Here is a 17,965-nt window from a genome sequence, read left to right as displayed (position 1 = left end):
AGACCACTCGGCCACGGCACCTCCACTGTACATGTACACTGGACCATGGAAACATGAATGGACAGATTTCCCTTTCATTAGTAGCAATAATTTTATTTAAAAATTATTGGGAATTTAAACTGTAATATCAGAGCTCAAAATTCAAACCATAGAAGCTCATGTACACGTATGTATGTGTACAACTGAAGTGGGCTTGAATTTGCACAACCCTCTACATGTACAAGTACATGTATGTGGCCAGCAGTCTAGATTACTCAGCATTCATCACAATTTTTTTTCCGGGAGGGGGTTCAGAAAGTTGCCATTACATATTCTGCATCGGTTTTAGAATTCCAGCACTCATGAGGCAAAGAGACAATCTTGTGAGTAAACCATTCCAAAGCAAAACCCAGGTGGCAAGTGATGAAAATGTATGAAAATTTGTGGTTTCACTTTTTTGTCTCAACTTTAAAAGTGCGGCCGAAACATAAACTAGATATGCACCTGTAGCTTCTTTGTATACTATACATTTGACATTTAACAAACTATTTCTAATGATTGGTTTTTTGGATTGATTTTTCCAGATTTGAGACATCGCAGAGAACATCTTTCTCATGGGATAAGATGCTTTTGGATGACTTAGCATACGATGATGGGGACACGTCAAATAGTAAATTTAAAAGAATGTTATCAAGATGCAAGCCTTCCAATCAAACAAAGTAAGTACAGGCTGTACGTACATTACAGTAGGAAACAAGTACACTGTAAAGCTAGTGTGATATTTTATGATTTTTTCAGAGCGAACTACCCGGTAGTTTATAGTTTCTATTTCTTTTATGAAATGCTTCCCTGTGTACCAGCTTGTTATACAGGGATCATTTGGCTGATTCAGTTTTATTCATATATCACATAGAAATATTTGATGGACACTTTGTTTAATTACTCTTGGGTAAAATAGTCTGGTTGTTATCATGACAGTTGGCATCTTAAAGTATTTTTGGTTTTTTAAGGGTAATTAATAACAAACATTTGAGTGAGGAATGTAGTCATTAGTCAGCAAAATTGTAGTAATAACTAATTCAGAAATCATTGACAAGACGTTTGTTGACCTTTAATATTGTGAGATTATTATATTTCTATTTTGATTGTCACGTTTGAATTGCTTCCTGCCAGGATGAATCTTGTGGTGGGAATGATTTCCTTTTACAATCAACAAATTAGTGCCAAAGAAGATTCATGCTGGCTTTGAAAAAAATTAATGATTAGCTGAAAAAGAGAAGCGGATTTGTAGTCTTGTGATGATTTTAATCCCCCTTTCTGTTGCATTCTGTCACGTATGCTTGATGAATTTTACACTTGTCTTCATACTTGGCAAGCAAAACAGCATTTCCTGCCAGCAATAAAAAAAATGTTGGCATTCTAACAGGTTCAAACGTTCATGTGCCAATGTGGAAAATTCATTGATCATTGATAAATGTGGCCATATGTATTTTTCATGTATTTAACTTTAAATGCAGGATATATTCTTTGTTAAATTGACAAGCAAGGAAATCCTTACCAGCAAAAGAACTGTGTTATCAGCTCAGAAAAATTCTCCAAGCATGACAAACATAGCCATAGATTTGATATCCAAATGTGGCATGCACTTGACCTTTCACCTGGCTTCACCATCTCTCCCTTGAACTGGACCGATCCTACTGCTAGGTCCAGTAGGCATTGCAGGAGAATTCATCTAGATATGGACTGGTGCAGTGCGTCAGGGGTAGCAGGGGGGGGGCACTAACATTGACGAGTGGATACCATGCGCGACCAAAGAAACATGTAATATCAAAAACACTAAAATAATGAAATAAGGGTATCTATTTTCGATAGAAAAGCTACAAACTTAGTGTCAGATTTGTAAGGGTATAAAAACTTTGGACTAAAATGTTTTATAAAGGATGTACTTTTTGCCCCAAAAGTCAACCCTACGTGTTTAGAGTACGATTTGCATGAGGTGTGGGAAGTTGGGCCGTATACTAAACCTAATAATGATATACATGTAGGTTAAGGTAAAACTGACGATCAACATCCCTGGCATAATTAAAAAATTTGCTGTACTTCTTTAGGGTTCAATTCAAGGAATACTTGCCAAGTGTATTTTTTTTGTTTTTAATACGTGTAAAGGGTACATGTAGAGTTTCACACGCCAATACTTGTTATTAAGGGTGCATTTCAGGAATACGGAAAATACTTGTTCAGGGTGCTTTTCGAGACACCATGGTCGCGCATGGTATCCACTCGTCAATGGAAGTGGCCCCTCCGGGGGTAGGAGACTGTTTTCAGTGTACATAAATGAAAAATGTCCATCTCCTTATCATTTTCTATACATGTTCATGGTCAGCTGTGGATCACAAGAATGGATGAAAAAGAGCATTTGATTGTATAAAGACTGATTATTGTATCCTCCGAACTCTGTTCGGAGGATACTATGGTTTTGGCCTTTTCACGTCGCCGCATCCGCCGCAGAGATTACCTTGTGAGCGCTCTATCAGCTGCATTTCTTCTCCGATCGTCTTCAAATTAGGCATGAGGGTTGAGTATGGTATAGCGAAGAAGCCTGTTGATTTTGGTGTGGGCAGAGGTCACATGGTAAGGTCAAAGGTCATTTTAAGATCAACATTAAAGTTTACATGCATAACTCTCTTATGACACCTACATGTAACTCCGTAACCATAAGTCACTTTTCAATCAAACTTGGATGATAGATGGACTTGGGGGACCTGCATGTTATGCTGCAGTCAGAGGTCACATGGTAAGGTCAAAGGTCATTTTCAGGTCAACATTAAAGTTAACATGCAAGACTCTCTTATGACACCTAACTCTGCAACCGTAAGTCACTTTTCAACCAAACTTGGATGGTAGATGGATTTGGGGTACCTGCATGTTATGCTGCAGTCGGATTCTTTGGTCACATGGTAAGGTCAAAGGTCATTTATAGGTCAAAATTAAAGTGTACATGCATAACTCTTATGACACCTGTATGTAACTCCGTAACCGTAAGTCACTTTTCAGTCAAACTTGGATGATAGATGGACTTGGGGGACCTGCATGTTATGCTGCAGTCAGAGGTCACATGGTAAGGTCAAAGGTCATTTTCAGGTCAACATTAAAGTTTACATGCAAGACTCTCTTATGACACCTAACTCTGCAACCGTAAGTCACTTTTTAACCAAACTTGGATGGTAGATGGATTTGGGGTACCTGCATGTTATGCTGGAGTCGGAGGTCACATGGTAAGGTCAAAGGTCATTTTTAGGTCAAAATTAAAGTGTACATGCATAACTCTTATGACACCTGTATGTAACTCCGTAACCGTAAGTCACTTTTCAGTCAAACTTGGATGATAGATGGACTTGGGGGACCTGCATGTTATGCTGCAGTCAGAGATCACATGGTAAGGTCAAAGGTTATTTTCAGGTCAACATTAAAGTTTACATGCAAGACTCTTATGACACCTAACTCCGCAACCGTAAGTCACTTTTCAACCAAACTTGGATGATAGATGGACTTGGGGGACCTGCATGTTATGCTGCAGTCAGAGGTCACATGGTAAGGTCAAAGGTCATTTTCAGGTCAACATTAAAGTTAACATGCAAGACTCTCTTATGACACCTAACTCTGCAACCGTAAGTCACTTTTCAACCAAACTTGGATGGTAGATGGATTTGGGGTACAGGTATGGTCAAAGGTCATTTTCTAGTCAACGTTAAAGTTTACATGCAAGACTCTCATATGACACCTAACTCTGCAACTGTAAGTCACTTTTCAACCAAACTTGAATGGTAGATGGACTTGGGGGACCTGCATGTTTTGCTGCTGTCAGCGGTCACATGGTAAGGTCAAAGGTCATTTTCAGGTCAACGTTGAAGTTCACATGCAAGACTCTCTCTCTGCAACCATAAGTCACTTTTCAACCACACTTGGATGGTAGATGGACTTGGGGGACCTGCATGCTAGGGTCATTGTCGCCATGATAATTGTATTTTTTTGTCAGATTTCTGTGTGAGCTCTATATATCGCAATGAAGGATGATGCGGTGGGTTCGGTGGATTCATGTGCTCGGCTGCGCGACCTGCCGAGCATCTCTAGTTTTGATTGGGAAGTGACAAAATTTGTGACGTACCTGTATCCACTTTTCAGAGTTTTCCGATGTTTAAAATAGTGTCAACAGTTCTTGAGAAGTATAGGAGTCGTTGGAGCAGAATTATGAGTAGTTCTATATGTTTGTATGTAATCAATGTAATTTTTCATTATATCTTTGCAGGCTTTATCTTAGATATACAAAGATTGCTGTTTTATTTCTGTCCATGTTTGTCTGCACGGTAAGTTCATAAATCTTAAGTTAAGCATTATCCCCGACAAAAAAAATTGTCAGAGAGGTCAAATAATGATAAATAAGTTGAACGAAAGTACATGTAGTTACTCTTGTCACAGTGATCTTGAATATTCACAGATCTTTGACATCACACTTAATGTATTTTAGAATAGTTTCTTAATTCTCCTGACCACCTTTACAGCATATTCAAATGACAAGACTAGAAAATTAAAGACATTTTTCCTGACTTTGTCAGTTCTGGTGTGTGACCATAGTACAAGAAATCATCAACTTTCCAGTCCATGTTCCAGATACATGTAGGTGATGAAAACAAAAATAGAACCATTTAATGGCATTAACAGAACTTAATGTCCCAGAGATTTTTTTTTTAGAACTATTTTGTCGAATAAATCCAATGATGTCAACCAATGGTGCACGTTTGTTGATAACGCATTCAGGATGGAAGTTTGATTGTTGAAGCAATGACATTTGACCTGTAGATGTTACTAGCATTATTTTAGGGTTGGATAAAGTTTTATCAATAATTTGGAGGCTTATTAGACATCGTTCTGAGCAGTCAATGACTTTCGCCTATTTGATATCATGCTGTACATCTTCAAATGTAGAGGGCAGCAACACAGTCATGTGCTGCCTCCTACGTTATTTGGTACTTTTTGGTCGCTAAACTTAAGCTTGTGCTTGTGAATGTTTTTGATACGATCGAATGGAGTCGAGTGCAGTCACGATGTTTGGATTGTCATGATTATAGCGAAGTGAGATCATGTTTTGTGGCTGGGAAGTGTTCATATTTTGTTGAGATTTTGGAGTAATTTATTCTATTTCTGTTCTGTGCATTTTGAGGAAAAATATGTTTTCCATGATTTTCTGTTTGAAAAAGCCACTTTCAATAGGTTGTTTCAGTGAATTTTGTCCATTTTCCGCAATCACAGAAAATCACTGTCATGTCCTTACGTAATCGCTGGTATTATTCACAACAAGAGAAAAGTTATCAATATCGCTAAGTGGCAAAAAACATGTGATTATCAACAAGACTAGCAATGAGAGTTTATTGATAAAAACTCTACTGCAAACCCTTGTATCTGATTGGCTGAGAACATATTAGTTGGTTGAAAATCACTGAGTAATCTTTTCATGAAATGCTTCCCTTGGGAGTGTTTCATCAACATTTTCATCTGCCAAGTTGTCAGATCTGACATCTTTCTCTGATGTTGATTAGCTGAGAGGTACTGTTACTATGGTAACTGTCGGATAAAATGGGACTTGTCAGATAAAATGTCCGACAAGTCCTTTCATGAAACGCTCCCCAGGTCTCCTAGACTGTCAGGGAGACTTCAATGTGAACCCTTCCTAATTCAAACATTTCCCTGTGTATTCATACATTGATAAATCTATATTAGATTGTGAAATTTTGTAAAGTCTCTTTGATTGGTCTTTAAATTATCACTGAAATGGGCAATGATGAAAGCTACTTGTAGCCACTCTGCCTATTTTGAATGCTATTCTAGGCCTGTATGATCAAGAGGTCATCCAATTCATGATGTGAGAGGCAGGTTCCTGAGTGGTACGAAAGGAAAGCCATGTATGCCACGTTTCCTGTTTTTGAAGTTTAACATGACTTTTCAATTTATTCTAACTCTGGGAAATTAAATGAGATTCTTATAGAAATCCAAATTGGAATAAAAACTAAGTAATTGTAACATGACTATTATTTCTGTGTTTGCCCTTTTCCTACACTTATTCTCTCTAATTTCACCTGTCGATTTTCTGTGACCCTCCACATACGCTAGTCCTTTACCGTTTTTCTATTATTTTCCTAGAAAGGCAAACACTTTATTTTAATTTTATTAATGTTTGTTTTTCCTTGTATTCTTTTGTCTTTGTATATTCTATTTTGTATCCCTTCTTTTTCTTTCTTTACTGGGCGGGAACTTCTAAGATCTAAAGGATCTTAAATGCACTCGAAGCCTACGGTACTCTGTATACTTTAACTGTATTATCATTTTTGTTATTTACCTGTATGTATGTTATTTGTATCTAGTAAAATAAATGAATTGAATTGAATATATCACAGATTAACATATTGTTTAATTGTCAAGAAAGGAATATTCATTAGAGGGGGGGGGATTCCCATCTCCCCCACAAGTGAAAAAAAAGTGAAATGAGTCTCGATGGCAAGGAGTATCATTGATTTGGAATTCTAACAAGCTGTTTTATAAACATTGAAACTAGATTTTCCCATTATTAGTTCATCACTTACCGTTAATAGTATCAAAAGCCATTCGATGTAATATCCCATCACAAATGAATTCTTCATTGCTTGTTCATTACATTATAAGCTAATTGGGAAGGTTGTATAATCAGTTTAATTCTTACTTTTTTTGTTTGATTCTATTTTATTTTTCTTTAGGTATTCTTCACCTTGAAAGATGAAGTACTGCCTCAACTTGAAATATTCTCTATATCACAGGATCATCCTTATTGTATCCTTCAAAGAATGCTTTCCTATCTGTTTAAGGCAAAACAGAGAAGAAGATCTGGGCCCGTCTTACAAAGCATAACGATTGATCCAATTAATCATAACTCTATGGAAATCCATCAGTGTCATAATTTTTTCTACTGGAAAATTACAAAATGTAATTTGTAAACAAAGGAGGACACTAAATTGTCAAGAAATCAATGATTCATGGATATACATTCATATCTAGAAAAACTTTTCAACAAACATGCATTTTATATGTTGACTTTGCTGGCTTTCCATAGTCCATAGTTGCGATTGATGGGATCAATCACAACTCTTTGTAAGATGCCCCCCTGGATGATTCTGCATATTTGGACTACATAAAAGATTGTCTTTTGTAATACCATGATTTGGGAAATATATCGTCCTACATGAATGAATGTCATGTTCACACAATACCACTTTTTGTTCAGCCAGTGCTATTAGCATAGTTAATGGTAAAATGTTGAATGACACTTTTCTCTGACCCAATAATAGGGGAGTAACAGTAAAAATTTCTTGTGTTTTTGTGACCTTTGCTCAATTAAAGGCATAGTAGCTCCTCTGGTTCGTATATTATTAGAAGTGATACATTGTAGACCATTATTGTCTACTATAAAGTTTGAGTCCCATGGTGACCCGGCCACTATCCTGTGGTGTATATTTTCCTTAATCCTACCCAATGGACCAGCCTCCAAAATCTCAGATCTTGGCAGTAATGTTATAATAAAAGTCAGCTTTAAGGGTCCAATTGTAGAATTAGGCAACTCAACAGAGAATATCACAGTCCGACTGGTTGGCTATGACTACTCTAAAGGGGGCGCTATTTGTTATGAGGTTGCAGAAGTCTATAACGTATATCGGGAATATCCACTATCAGAAAGTATTTATTGGGAAGAAATGGAGAAGAAATACCATGATCTTAAAGAAGGGTAAGTGGTGTAATACAGTATGAAAATAACAATTTGCATTATTTCATTGTCAAACTATATACTTTATTCCATGAAATACCAGCTATGTTACACCGAGTCTATCAGATGAATGTGATAAAGATCAATTTTCATGTACATGTATGTTTGCAGCGAGTAAAAATATGCATTTATTTTAGTATTTTTTGTAGATTAATCTCATAAAAATATGCTATTATAGATAAGAGGTTATTTTGTGTCCAATTAAAAAAAACGATTCATCATTGCTTTCTTAAAAACACAATAATGAGTAATGAATTAAACATTTGGTAAACTTTTAATGTCTTTTATGTATGATGCATGCATTGTGCATGTACTAATACTGACAAAATATTACTTGAATTACAATGTGCAGAGTACCTGTACACTAGCTTAACCAGACTGGCTAGTCTCCTTAAACATATTTGGAAAGCTAACAATTTCATATCCCTCATTTGCACATTGAATTGAATACATCTATAGAATCAAAGGTAATGTTTCAACATCATAACATGGGAATTATATAAAGTTTGAGCTTGACATGATCTCCATGAAAAGCAATTCAAGGGTGATGAAGATAATTTAATTGTTGAAATGATGCATTCGCATAATGCATTTATATAATGTCAGAAGTACACTTCCTCTTTATTCATGTAACTTGCAATTTTGCCAATTATGTCATTTAATAGGGAACTCTCCACTATTCATATTCATCTTGCAATATTTGATTGATACAAGGACATGCTATCATCTTGTCTATACAAATATTATTAGAATGCTAGAAATATTGATACTTGACTTCCAATCATTTTCTGTTTATAGATGTGGTCATAATACCAGTTACGAGCTGCAGTTTGAAAGCAACATTGATGATTTGGTAACCATGCAAACGGACCACACCCTCTTACCCTCGTCATCAAATGAAGAGGTGGTTTGGGCTGCCATTATCTTAGTTGCTGTATATGTCCTGATTGGGTTTGAGGTATGTCATAGTGTCAGACTGTTCCATTGTTGTGTATGTTTAGGAATACAAATGAGGTTAAGTTGCCACGTAGCACATCAAGCTCATTCTTTGGCTGTGTCTAAGTTACATTTTGTATGTGTATCTAGTGACATCATAATTTAGGCAATATAACTGCTCTATGAAACCTGATTTTTTGTCTCACCTGCATAGCAGAGTGAGACTATAGGCGCCGCTTTTCCGACGGCGGCGGCGTCAACATCAAATCTTAACCTGAGGTTAAGTTTTTGAAATGACATCATAACTTAGAAAGTATATGGACCTAGTTCATGAAACTTGGCCATAAGGTTAATCAAGTATTACTGAACATCCTATTAGAGTTTCATGTCACATGACCAAGGTCAAAGGTCATTTAGGGTCAATGAACTTAGACCATGTTGGAGGAATCAACATCGAAATCTTAACCTGATGTTAAGTTTTTGAAATGTCATCATAACTTAGAAAATATATGGACCTAGTTCATGAAACTTGGACATAAGGTTAATCAATTATCACTGAACATCCTGCATGAGTTTTATGTCACATGACCGAGGTCAAAGGTCATTTAGGGTCAATGAACTTTGGCCGAATTGGGGGTATCTGTTGAATTCCCATCATAACTTTGAAAGTTTATGGATCTGATTCATGAATCTTGGACATAAGAGTAATCAAGTATCACTGAACATCCTGTGCGAGTTTCAAGTCACATGATCAAGGTCAAAGGTCATGTAAGGCCAATGAACTTTGGCCGAATTGGGGGTATCTGTTGAATTACCATCATAACTTTGAAAGTTTATTGGTCTAGTTCGTTAAACTTGGACATTAGAGTAATCAAGTATCACTGAACATCCTGTGCGCATTTCAGGTCACATGACCAAGGTCAAAGGTCAATGAACTTTGGCCGAATAGGGTGTATCTGTTGAATTACCATCATAACTTTGAAAGTTTATGGATCTGATTCATGAATCTTGGACATAAGAGTAATCAAGTATCACTGAACATCCTGTGCGAGTTTCAAGTCACATGATCAAGGTCAAAGGTCATGTAAGGCCAATGAACTTTGGCCATGTTGGGTTTTTTTGTTGAATAACCATCATATCTCTGTAAGTTTATTGGTCTAGTTCATAAAAAGTGGACATAAGAGTAACCATGTATCACTGAACATCTTGTGCGAGTTAGAGTAGTTTTCAAAGTCAGCACTGCTGCTATATTGAACCGCGTGATGCAGGTGAGATTGCCAGAGGCATTCCACTTGTTTAATGTTGAATAACCAGTTTTGCACTAAATAGTTGAGACTGACATTATTTTCTCCTTTTTATCACATTTTTATAAATTATTAGTATTACTTGTTTTTATTTATTTAGACATCTATTTTATTTTTGTTTGTTTATTTCTTTTTCATTTTTTTTTGGGGGGGGCTATACTCATTGGAAATGAATTAAAAGTTGCAGAATATTCATTCAAAAATTCTTTGTATTTTTCTATTCTTGTATGAACCCTGAATAGACCAAGACCAAATAGGTGCAGAATTCATGCGAATATTAAATTGTCCATATTTTGTTTCCAGTTAGTACATAGGACTACAGCTGCCATGATAGGATCCTTTGCTACATTAGCTGTGTTGACCAGCTACAACGAACGTCCACCTTTAGAGGTTGTGATGTCATGGTTAGATTATGATGTCCTCGCTCTACTTTGGGGAATGGTGAGTGCTTAAATATAAAATGATCTGGGGAGTGTTTCATAAATGAAGATTTCCACTGATTACTTCTTTCTGAGCCAATCAGATGCAAGGATTTCAGTAGATTATAATAGTTGTCAGTGAAAAATAACTGTTTATAAAAAGATTTGAGTAGAGAAGAATAGATGGGGGAAAACGTTATCACTACATTCGCCGCTCTCCACCCAGGAAGGAGTTCCTTAAATGTGAGAGAGCTATGCTAATGCCAGGGTAATGACATGCAGCATTTGGAAACGTTAATGCTATACAAACGTTGCATATTATCATTATAAACAAGAAGGACATATGGAGGAAGAGGAGAAGCGCAGTATAACATTTCCTTTTTCTTTTATTTTCTGTTTCAGATGACAATAGTAGCCATCTTTTCTGAGACCGGCTTCTTTGACTACTGTGCCTTGCTCTCCTACAAGTGGGCCAAGGGAAAGATCTGGACGCTGGTTACCATTCTTTGTCTCTTCTCTGGTATTGTTTCTGCCTTCTTGGACAATGTCACTACCATTCTACTCATGACCCCTGTCACTATTAGGTAAGAATAATACGAGACATGTGATTGGTGTGTTGCATATCACATGACATTTATCATGTACAATCGGTGTCTGGATAGCCCCTCCCCGCACCTTCTCCATAATTCAACAGAAAGTTGTACAACAAATAATTTTCTTTTTCTTTTTATTTATTTCTCTCATGTGAAGGCTCATTCATGTATGTTTGTTTTATTTGGGGGCAGCTACCAGGGGAAAATATGTAAGTATATTTCCAGGTCTTATTGCTTCTATTTCTACAGCTGCTGCAACTACATGCGATTAAACTTGAATTTAATTTGCATTTGGGGTTACCAGTTTAAGCATCCTCTAACCAAGATCTTGATTTATTGATGGTATGCAGAAATTGAAATTAAATTGAATGTGTGATATCGATCCTTTTTCTTACTTTACTTTACCAGTTTGTTTCCACATTGATTTTTCATTTTTTTTGGTAGAACTAACAAGCAGTATTTTTGTTTTCCTTCTATTTTTATGTTTTTCTTGAAGCCTCTGTGAGGTACTCAACATTGATCCTAGGCATGTGTTGATAGCTGAAGTAATCTTCTCAAACATAGGAGGTACAGCTACAGCCATCGGAGACCCTCCAAACGTCATCATTGTTGCCAACTCAGAGATTGAAGCTGCCGTAAGTATTATCTCTATTTCACTGAACATAACTTTGTGAATCAGATCATATCTTTTGAGATATGGAGAAGGTCTCAGAGAATATCTGGGAAATTTCTAAGCATTTGCTTTTCTAACTTTGTCCATCTTGACTTTTTCATATTTATTTTTGTGTAATCATATTGATGAATGTTGCCCCCATTTACAAATTTGTTGACCTTACTATTCCATTATTATCAGATTGGGGCAACATTTTGAAGACACTATTAAGTTAAATCCCCTCCAGAACCACACATTTATTCTTGTCAACTCCAAACACATTTCGAAACTGAAAAAAAAAGATAGGTGAAATTATTGATATGACATCTTATTTCATCTGTTCATTCATATTTCAATTATATTCCAATAATTTATCTTGCGACAATTTTTTTTTTTGTTTGATTTATATATCTGACATATTTGGTTATAGATTTATTTTTGAATCCATTGCATCATGTCTTTATGTAATGAATTAAATTACTCTCCATACCCACCTTTCAAAGTAATCATTTCACTTGTTTGAAACAGTCTTGTGGCAACATATCTCCATTTTTTTTTCTTATGATATTGGCAATATTGGAAAGGGTAATTCCTGTAGAATCAATTAGTACAACTAATTAGTTGACTTGAGATGTGACAAAGTAGGTCACCACCTGTGATACTGAGGTTGTATATAAAATTAACTTCCTTAAAAGTGTTATTTATGCATTGATATTCATAGAACAAACATAGTAATTTAACATATGTAAATATTTTTATGGAATGAAGAAAAGTATGAAGGATAAATTTATTCATGATAGGAGTGAATTTTATTAAATCCATGTTATAATCTACAGATTAAGCTTTTGATATTATATTTGCACATCAAGGCATGGCATAATTCAGTAACAGTATTATCAGCAGGTTTATATTCTCATCAGTATTTTATCATGACATCTTTATCCATGCATCACTCCATTGATTCCATTTGACAGAAAAACAGATATCCTTATGTATTGGTAAGTAGTTTATGAACGCCATTGATTCCCAAAGTGCCTTGGTTGTCTTTTGCTGGTTCCCTTGTGTGCTATGTATGGATATTTCTTTCAACTAATATGTGATTTTTTTTCCTGACTAATTGTAGATTTGCATGGTTATATTAACATTGTGTAGATCTAACCCCCCTAACCTTGGTATCACTAATAGACTGCAGTTGAGATTTTACTTGTTTCCTTCCTCTGATATGAATAATGACAGAGCAGTTATTATTGTTATTGTAGTGAAACAATGCTTGTACAATTGGATAATATATCTTTGTAGATGGATATTAGTATGGGTGGAAGCTCTTAAAATTAGTCATTTTGAAACATAATTTTAAAGAGAAATGCCAGTAGTTGCAGTAAACACTGATTTCATGAGAAAGTCTGTAAAACCAGGCTTAATTGTCAGTATATGATCGAGGATCTAGATCTGGTACAGTCACATAAACTTAACTTTGTGAAATCTTGAAATCTACGCTGAAAAATGTTCACACTGAAGATCACCAACACAGATAAGCGCACGTGGGACAGTGTATTATTATTGCTTTGAATGTCGTGCCCGACGCTTGACCCGAATCCTGTGCTTATTTGCTAATTTCTCAGCAATTACACAATTTCTTCCAGAATCCTTTGGCACATATTCTTTATTTGTACAAACAGACACTTTGGTGGTCAATTCATTGGATTCTGTACGAACTCATTTTGATATCGTTACCAAAACTGGCATTTACCTTTAAATTGGATGCGAGGGCCCATCTTCTGAACTCTGGTTTAAATCTAAATTCTGGTCTAAACTTGTGGTTTAGCTATGGATAGCCAATTGTAACAGGTATCTGACAGTACAAGTTCACTTTGTCAGCTCATTTGACACACAAATTATTCATAACTGACTAGGAATGATGCCTGAATATGGCTCTCCAGCATTAAAATATAAGGAAAGAGCCAAGTAAAGATAGGACACATGTTTTGTAAATGCAAGTTTGAGATTTTGGCTTTCCATAATTTTAGCACAGAGTATAGACCATGGCCTATAAAGTCAAACCAGTCTTCAGAATATGGGCCTATTGGTTTAATTTGTCAAAGTAATACCTGCCTGCCAACTGTCCCTTTTTAATGTTGGCAGTCTCTATGTTTGGTGAAAGGAAGAGCCTTCTTATTATAACTATGCTTCTATATTTTTGATGAAAATCTTCCCGTCCTGATAGATATCCTGCACTGTCCCTATTATCAGACTAAGGGGGTGTTGCGAGAAAATATTTGCGATCAATTGCAAATATTCTGTTGCAATTTTACAACTGATAGATCAACGTTAGCTTTAGCAAATCAGATTAAACTTCTTGTTTCAAGGAGCAGATTAGCAATCAATCACTAATTTGCAATTAACTGCAAGATGTATGATTAATTTAGGGACCTAAAATAGACTTGCAATTGATCGCAAGTTACTTGCAATTGATCGGAAGTTTCTTGCAACACCCCAATAGACTTCCCATTTTCCCACTTTCTTGTGTTGTGTTCTATTTCATTTCATATCTTCTTTTATGTGGCAGTAAGGCATGATTGACTATATATGTCACACACTACATGTAAAGTAGGATAACAAAATTCAATTTTTTTCTAATTAATTTGTTTTTCTATGATGAAATACTATTCTAATCAACATTAAATAATTGTAGAAAAACCCCAAACCAACACCAACAATAAGCTTACAAGCAAAACAAAACACTGATGAATACGATACCAGCAAACTATAGGGGGAGTACTTCCCAAATATGATAAAAGTTGTTGATCAGTGATCAATGAAAATAATAAATAAGAACATTCTCACTAACAAAAGGGGGGTAACATTTCAACAATCTTGAATTTCTTAGGTACGTAAAGTTCTCAGTGTACCAATTATGACTTATGTGTTTTTCAAACTAGATTAATACTAATACTAGACTTATTTGCCAAAATTTGTTTGCATTGAAGATAGAGTTCCAGATTGATTTGTCATTGATTTTAGTATATCTTTTATTGCCCTTTAGGTATACATGTATTATGAAAAATGTTGATTTTAATAGATGTAATTCAGTTTTATCCGTATTTTATACATATCTGCCTGTGAATGTCTTGCATGAAAACCGTTCCTGGCATACAAATGGCCTGCATGTTGTATGTGCATTTATTTGTTGCCTCCCATTCTTCCTTTGAAATCCACCATTCCCTTTCCTTTATTAAATAAGAATGGTATGCCTAAGGGTAAACATAATCTTTGTCTTGCAAATTTTGAGTAAAAATAAAGAAGTTATGCAATCCATAATGTACATGTCAAATGAGTTCCTCATCTTATCCCCATCAGGATCCTGTAATATAAAGGTTTGCAGTGAATTGCAAATGTGAAAGAACAACTCTGATTGGTTCCTGGTCAGTGTTTTGAACAAAGTGTGCTTGTAACAATGATCTTGATTGGTCATTGGCATTAGATCTCTCCAAAAATTTGCCTTCACCCTACAGATCTTTGCAATAATATACATTATTTTAACACCCCTGTTTGATCTGTATTATTAACAACAAAGAAAGTGAGATTCTATTTGATTAGAAAACAAAATGGTAGGAAACAATTTCCAATTTCTAGATAAATAAACACCTTTTCATGTATGTACTGATAGATCTTGCCTTTTAAAAAATCAATGTCTATTGGTCAATGGGTATTGGATATGGCTTCTATGACTATGTATGCGTGGAAAAAAAGGCCAGTTCACTATCGCTCATGGATCGAAACCTATGATTATGGCAGTTTTGAAAGGTACAGTCTGGCATGGCTTTTGGAAGACAATTGACTGTAAAATTGGTGCATTCAGCGTGGCTCACATTTCAAACCTCTGAAGCAAATCAGTAGATAGATGCGTACAATTACAATATATAGGGGAAGGCGGGGTAAGTTGTGACACTTTTTGCATTTTGCAAGTTAGAATTGATATGACTAATAATATTGTAGAAATAAGTACCTTGCCTAAAAATTTGATTCTTGGGAAACATTTTTCACCTATATATAACTTTCTACCCCCACACTGAAATTCATTGTGACCTTTGAAAAAAACGATGTCAAATGGCTCAACTTGCCCCATATGTGGGGTAAGTTGTGCCATTTTCTGGGGTAAGTTGGGCCACAAAAACTATGTACATAATGTATGCGGGAAGAAGCAGCATGACATTTTTTTATTTCAAGTCTTTTCACTTGCTAATTCTCTATAAATACAAACATCCGCTAAAAGTAAAAGAACTGTCATGTGAATTCACACCTTTCTGCCTGCATATCAACGATTTTTCAAGATTTTTTTTATTTTTTCACTCTTATTACCATAAGAATTACCATGGCTCAAAACTTGCCCCATGTTGGCTGGCTCAAAGTACCCCAGTCCGAACTTAATGCGATATTTTCACATCCACTCATTTCTTATGCATCCATCATTGAAAAGACTATGAAAATAATGAAGATCCATACCTGGTCTAACAATATTGTTATTATTTCTTTATCATATTTAAAGACGTGTGTGGGGAAACAGCACTCCACTATTTTACACCCCTTTTTACTTTTTTTGGCTGAAATTTGTATTTTTTCGTCTAAAAAAGTACTTTTTGTTTCAAAGTCGAAAACAATATAGTTGGGTAAAGGGTGATGTAATGGGGCATCAATACATGACACCACCACAATGTCTGACTCATTCATTATTGGCCTGGAGGTGGTGGCACAACTTGCCCCTATGCTCAACTTACCCCGCCTTCCCCTACTGTATGTAGTGCAAGATATTTTACCATGAACATCAATTGACCCTTTAATAATGTCCTTGGAAACTAATACCAAACTAATACCTTCTTTGGAAGGCCTTTTTGTCATTGTACAAATGAATGTATCAAACTCAAGTAGTGAATTCCTGCGATGACTAGGCTTGACAGATCATCATTAACAAAGCTTTGAAGTTAAGGTGACATTTAAAGTGATCCAGGCACCCTAGGGACATACATGTAGATATTGCCATAGATCAAAATCAAAGAGAGATTGGTCTCTGTCTGTGGGTAAAAGTGGTTTAGATTTGTGGATCCTCCAATGTTCTTAGTATATAATTGTACTAAGCATTGAATACCCAAAATGCAGATATCTAAATCTCAACTTTTCCTTCAAAAATATATATTCATGACAATGCAGGCAGAAACTCAAAATCAAAGTCCTTACGTGCAATTAAAGTATGAACAGTTACAATTCATTTTCTACCTATTGGTATCTGGTGGTAGAAAAGACTGCACAGATTTGATAATGATTGGTTTAAATCTTATCAAATAACAGGATTATATCTCAAAGTAAATTTGGACTTCGACTTTAATTGACATTGACTTGAACTTTGATTTATGTCTTCCTTAATCACTCATATGCAATTAATCTTTGTGATTTTGATATCCAATATACAGTAGAATTAACTACTAATGATGCCTCTTTATTTCAGGGAGTATTAAAAGATAATACTAAATTTCCCCCCCCAAAAAAAAAAAATCCCATATATCAAGACTATAATAACCAACAAGTTCTTAAAATTCTTTCCCTATTAACACTTTTGCACCATTTTTGTAATAATACTGTGTTAATTGTATTGGATTTGTTTTTGAGTACCATTTATTAATATTATCAAGTCACTACAGTAATTAAAATACAAGTGGTTATCACATTGTTGTCTTTCAAATTACTACAGTAATTAAAATACAAGTGGTTATCATATTGTTTTCTTTCAAGATGACTGGTATATTTTGTAGTCTATGTTTTTTTTTAAATATAGACCTACAAATAATTGATCAATATGTATAATGTACATCATATATTGTAAATATTTCATGTCCTGTAGTGGTTAAAATGAAATCTTAACACTAAATAGTCTTATCATTGTTTTAATTCATATCTCTGGTTAATTATGTTGTTGGTATTTTTTTCACTTCTTCAATAACCTCCCATTCGTTAATGCTTTTGGGTAATATTCTTCTGCCTGTACTACCTTTACAGTGTATCTCTCTCTACCTTGATTGTTATATGCTGGGGAAAGTTCAGATATTTTGGGAAATTATCTTCCTATTTTATGATATCTGTTTCTTTTGTCCATATTTCTTTCATTTTCTCTTACTTACTTCATGATATCAGAATGAATGATACATGATGTAAAGTAAACAGACAACCGTTAATTCTGGGAATGA

The 17,965-nt window shown here is 35.2% G+C and overlaps 1 protein-coding gene across 3 annotated transcripts in view; it reads left to right on the top strand.

Annotated features, from left to right (window-relative positions):
* Nucleotides 1-17,965, top strand: part of LOC121411624 (P protein-like) — a 53,188-nt gene that overhangs the window by 17,164 nt on the left and 18,059 nt on the right. For 2 of the 3 annotated variants that reach the window (XM_041604442.1, XM_041604437.1), the window contains exons 3-11: nt 564-698; nt 4,286-4,343; nt 6,765-6,837; nt 7,546-7,786; nt 8,624-8,783; nt 10,369-10,506; nt 10,887-11,068; nt 11,574-11,712; nt 12,704-12,727. In XM_041604442.1, coding sequence (XP_041460376.1) covers nt 564-698; nt 4,286-4,343; nt 6,765-6,837; nt 7,546-7,786; nt 8,624-8,783; nt 10,369-10,506; nt 10,887-11,068; nt 11,574-11,712; nt 12,704-12,727 — 1,150 coding nt within the window. The remainder of the gene's footprint in view (nt 1-563; nt 699-4,285; nt 4,344-6,764; nt 6,838-7,545; nt 7,787-8,623; nt 8,784-10,368; nt 10,507-10,886; nt 11,069-11,573; nt 11,713-12,703; nt 12,728-17,965) is intronic. The other variant, XM_041604450.1, reaches the window with a different exon arrangement.

Source organism: Lytechinus variegatus, chromosome 1, assembly GCF_018143015.1.
Source record: "Lytechinus variegatus isolate NC3 chromosome 1, Lvar_3.0, whole genome shotgun sequence".
NCBI classification, from domain to species: Eukaryota; Metazoa; Echinodermata; class Echinoidea; order Temnopleuroida; family Toxopneustidae; genus Lytechinus; species Lytechinus variegatus.
This window is presented reverse-complemented; position numbering and strand designations above follow the sequence as displayed.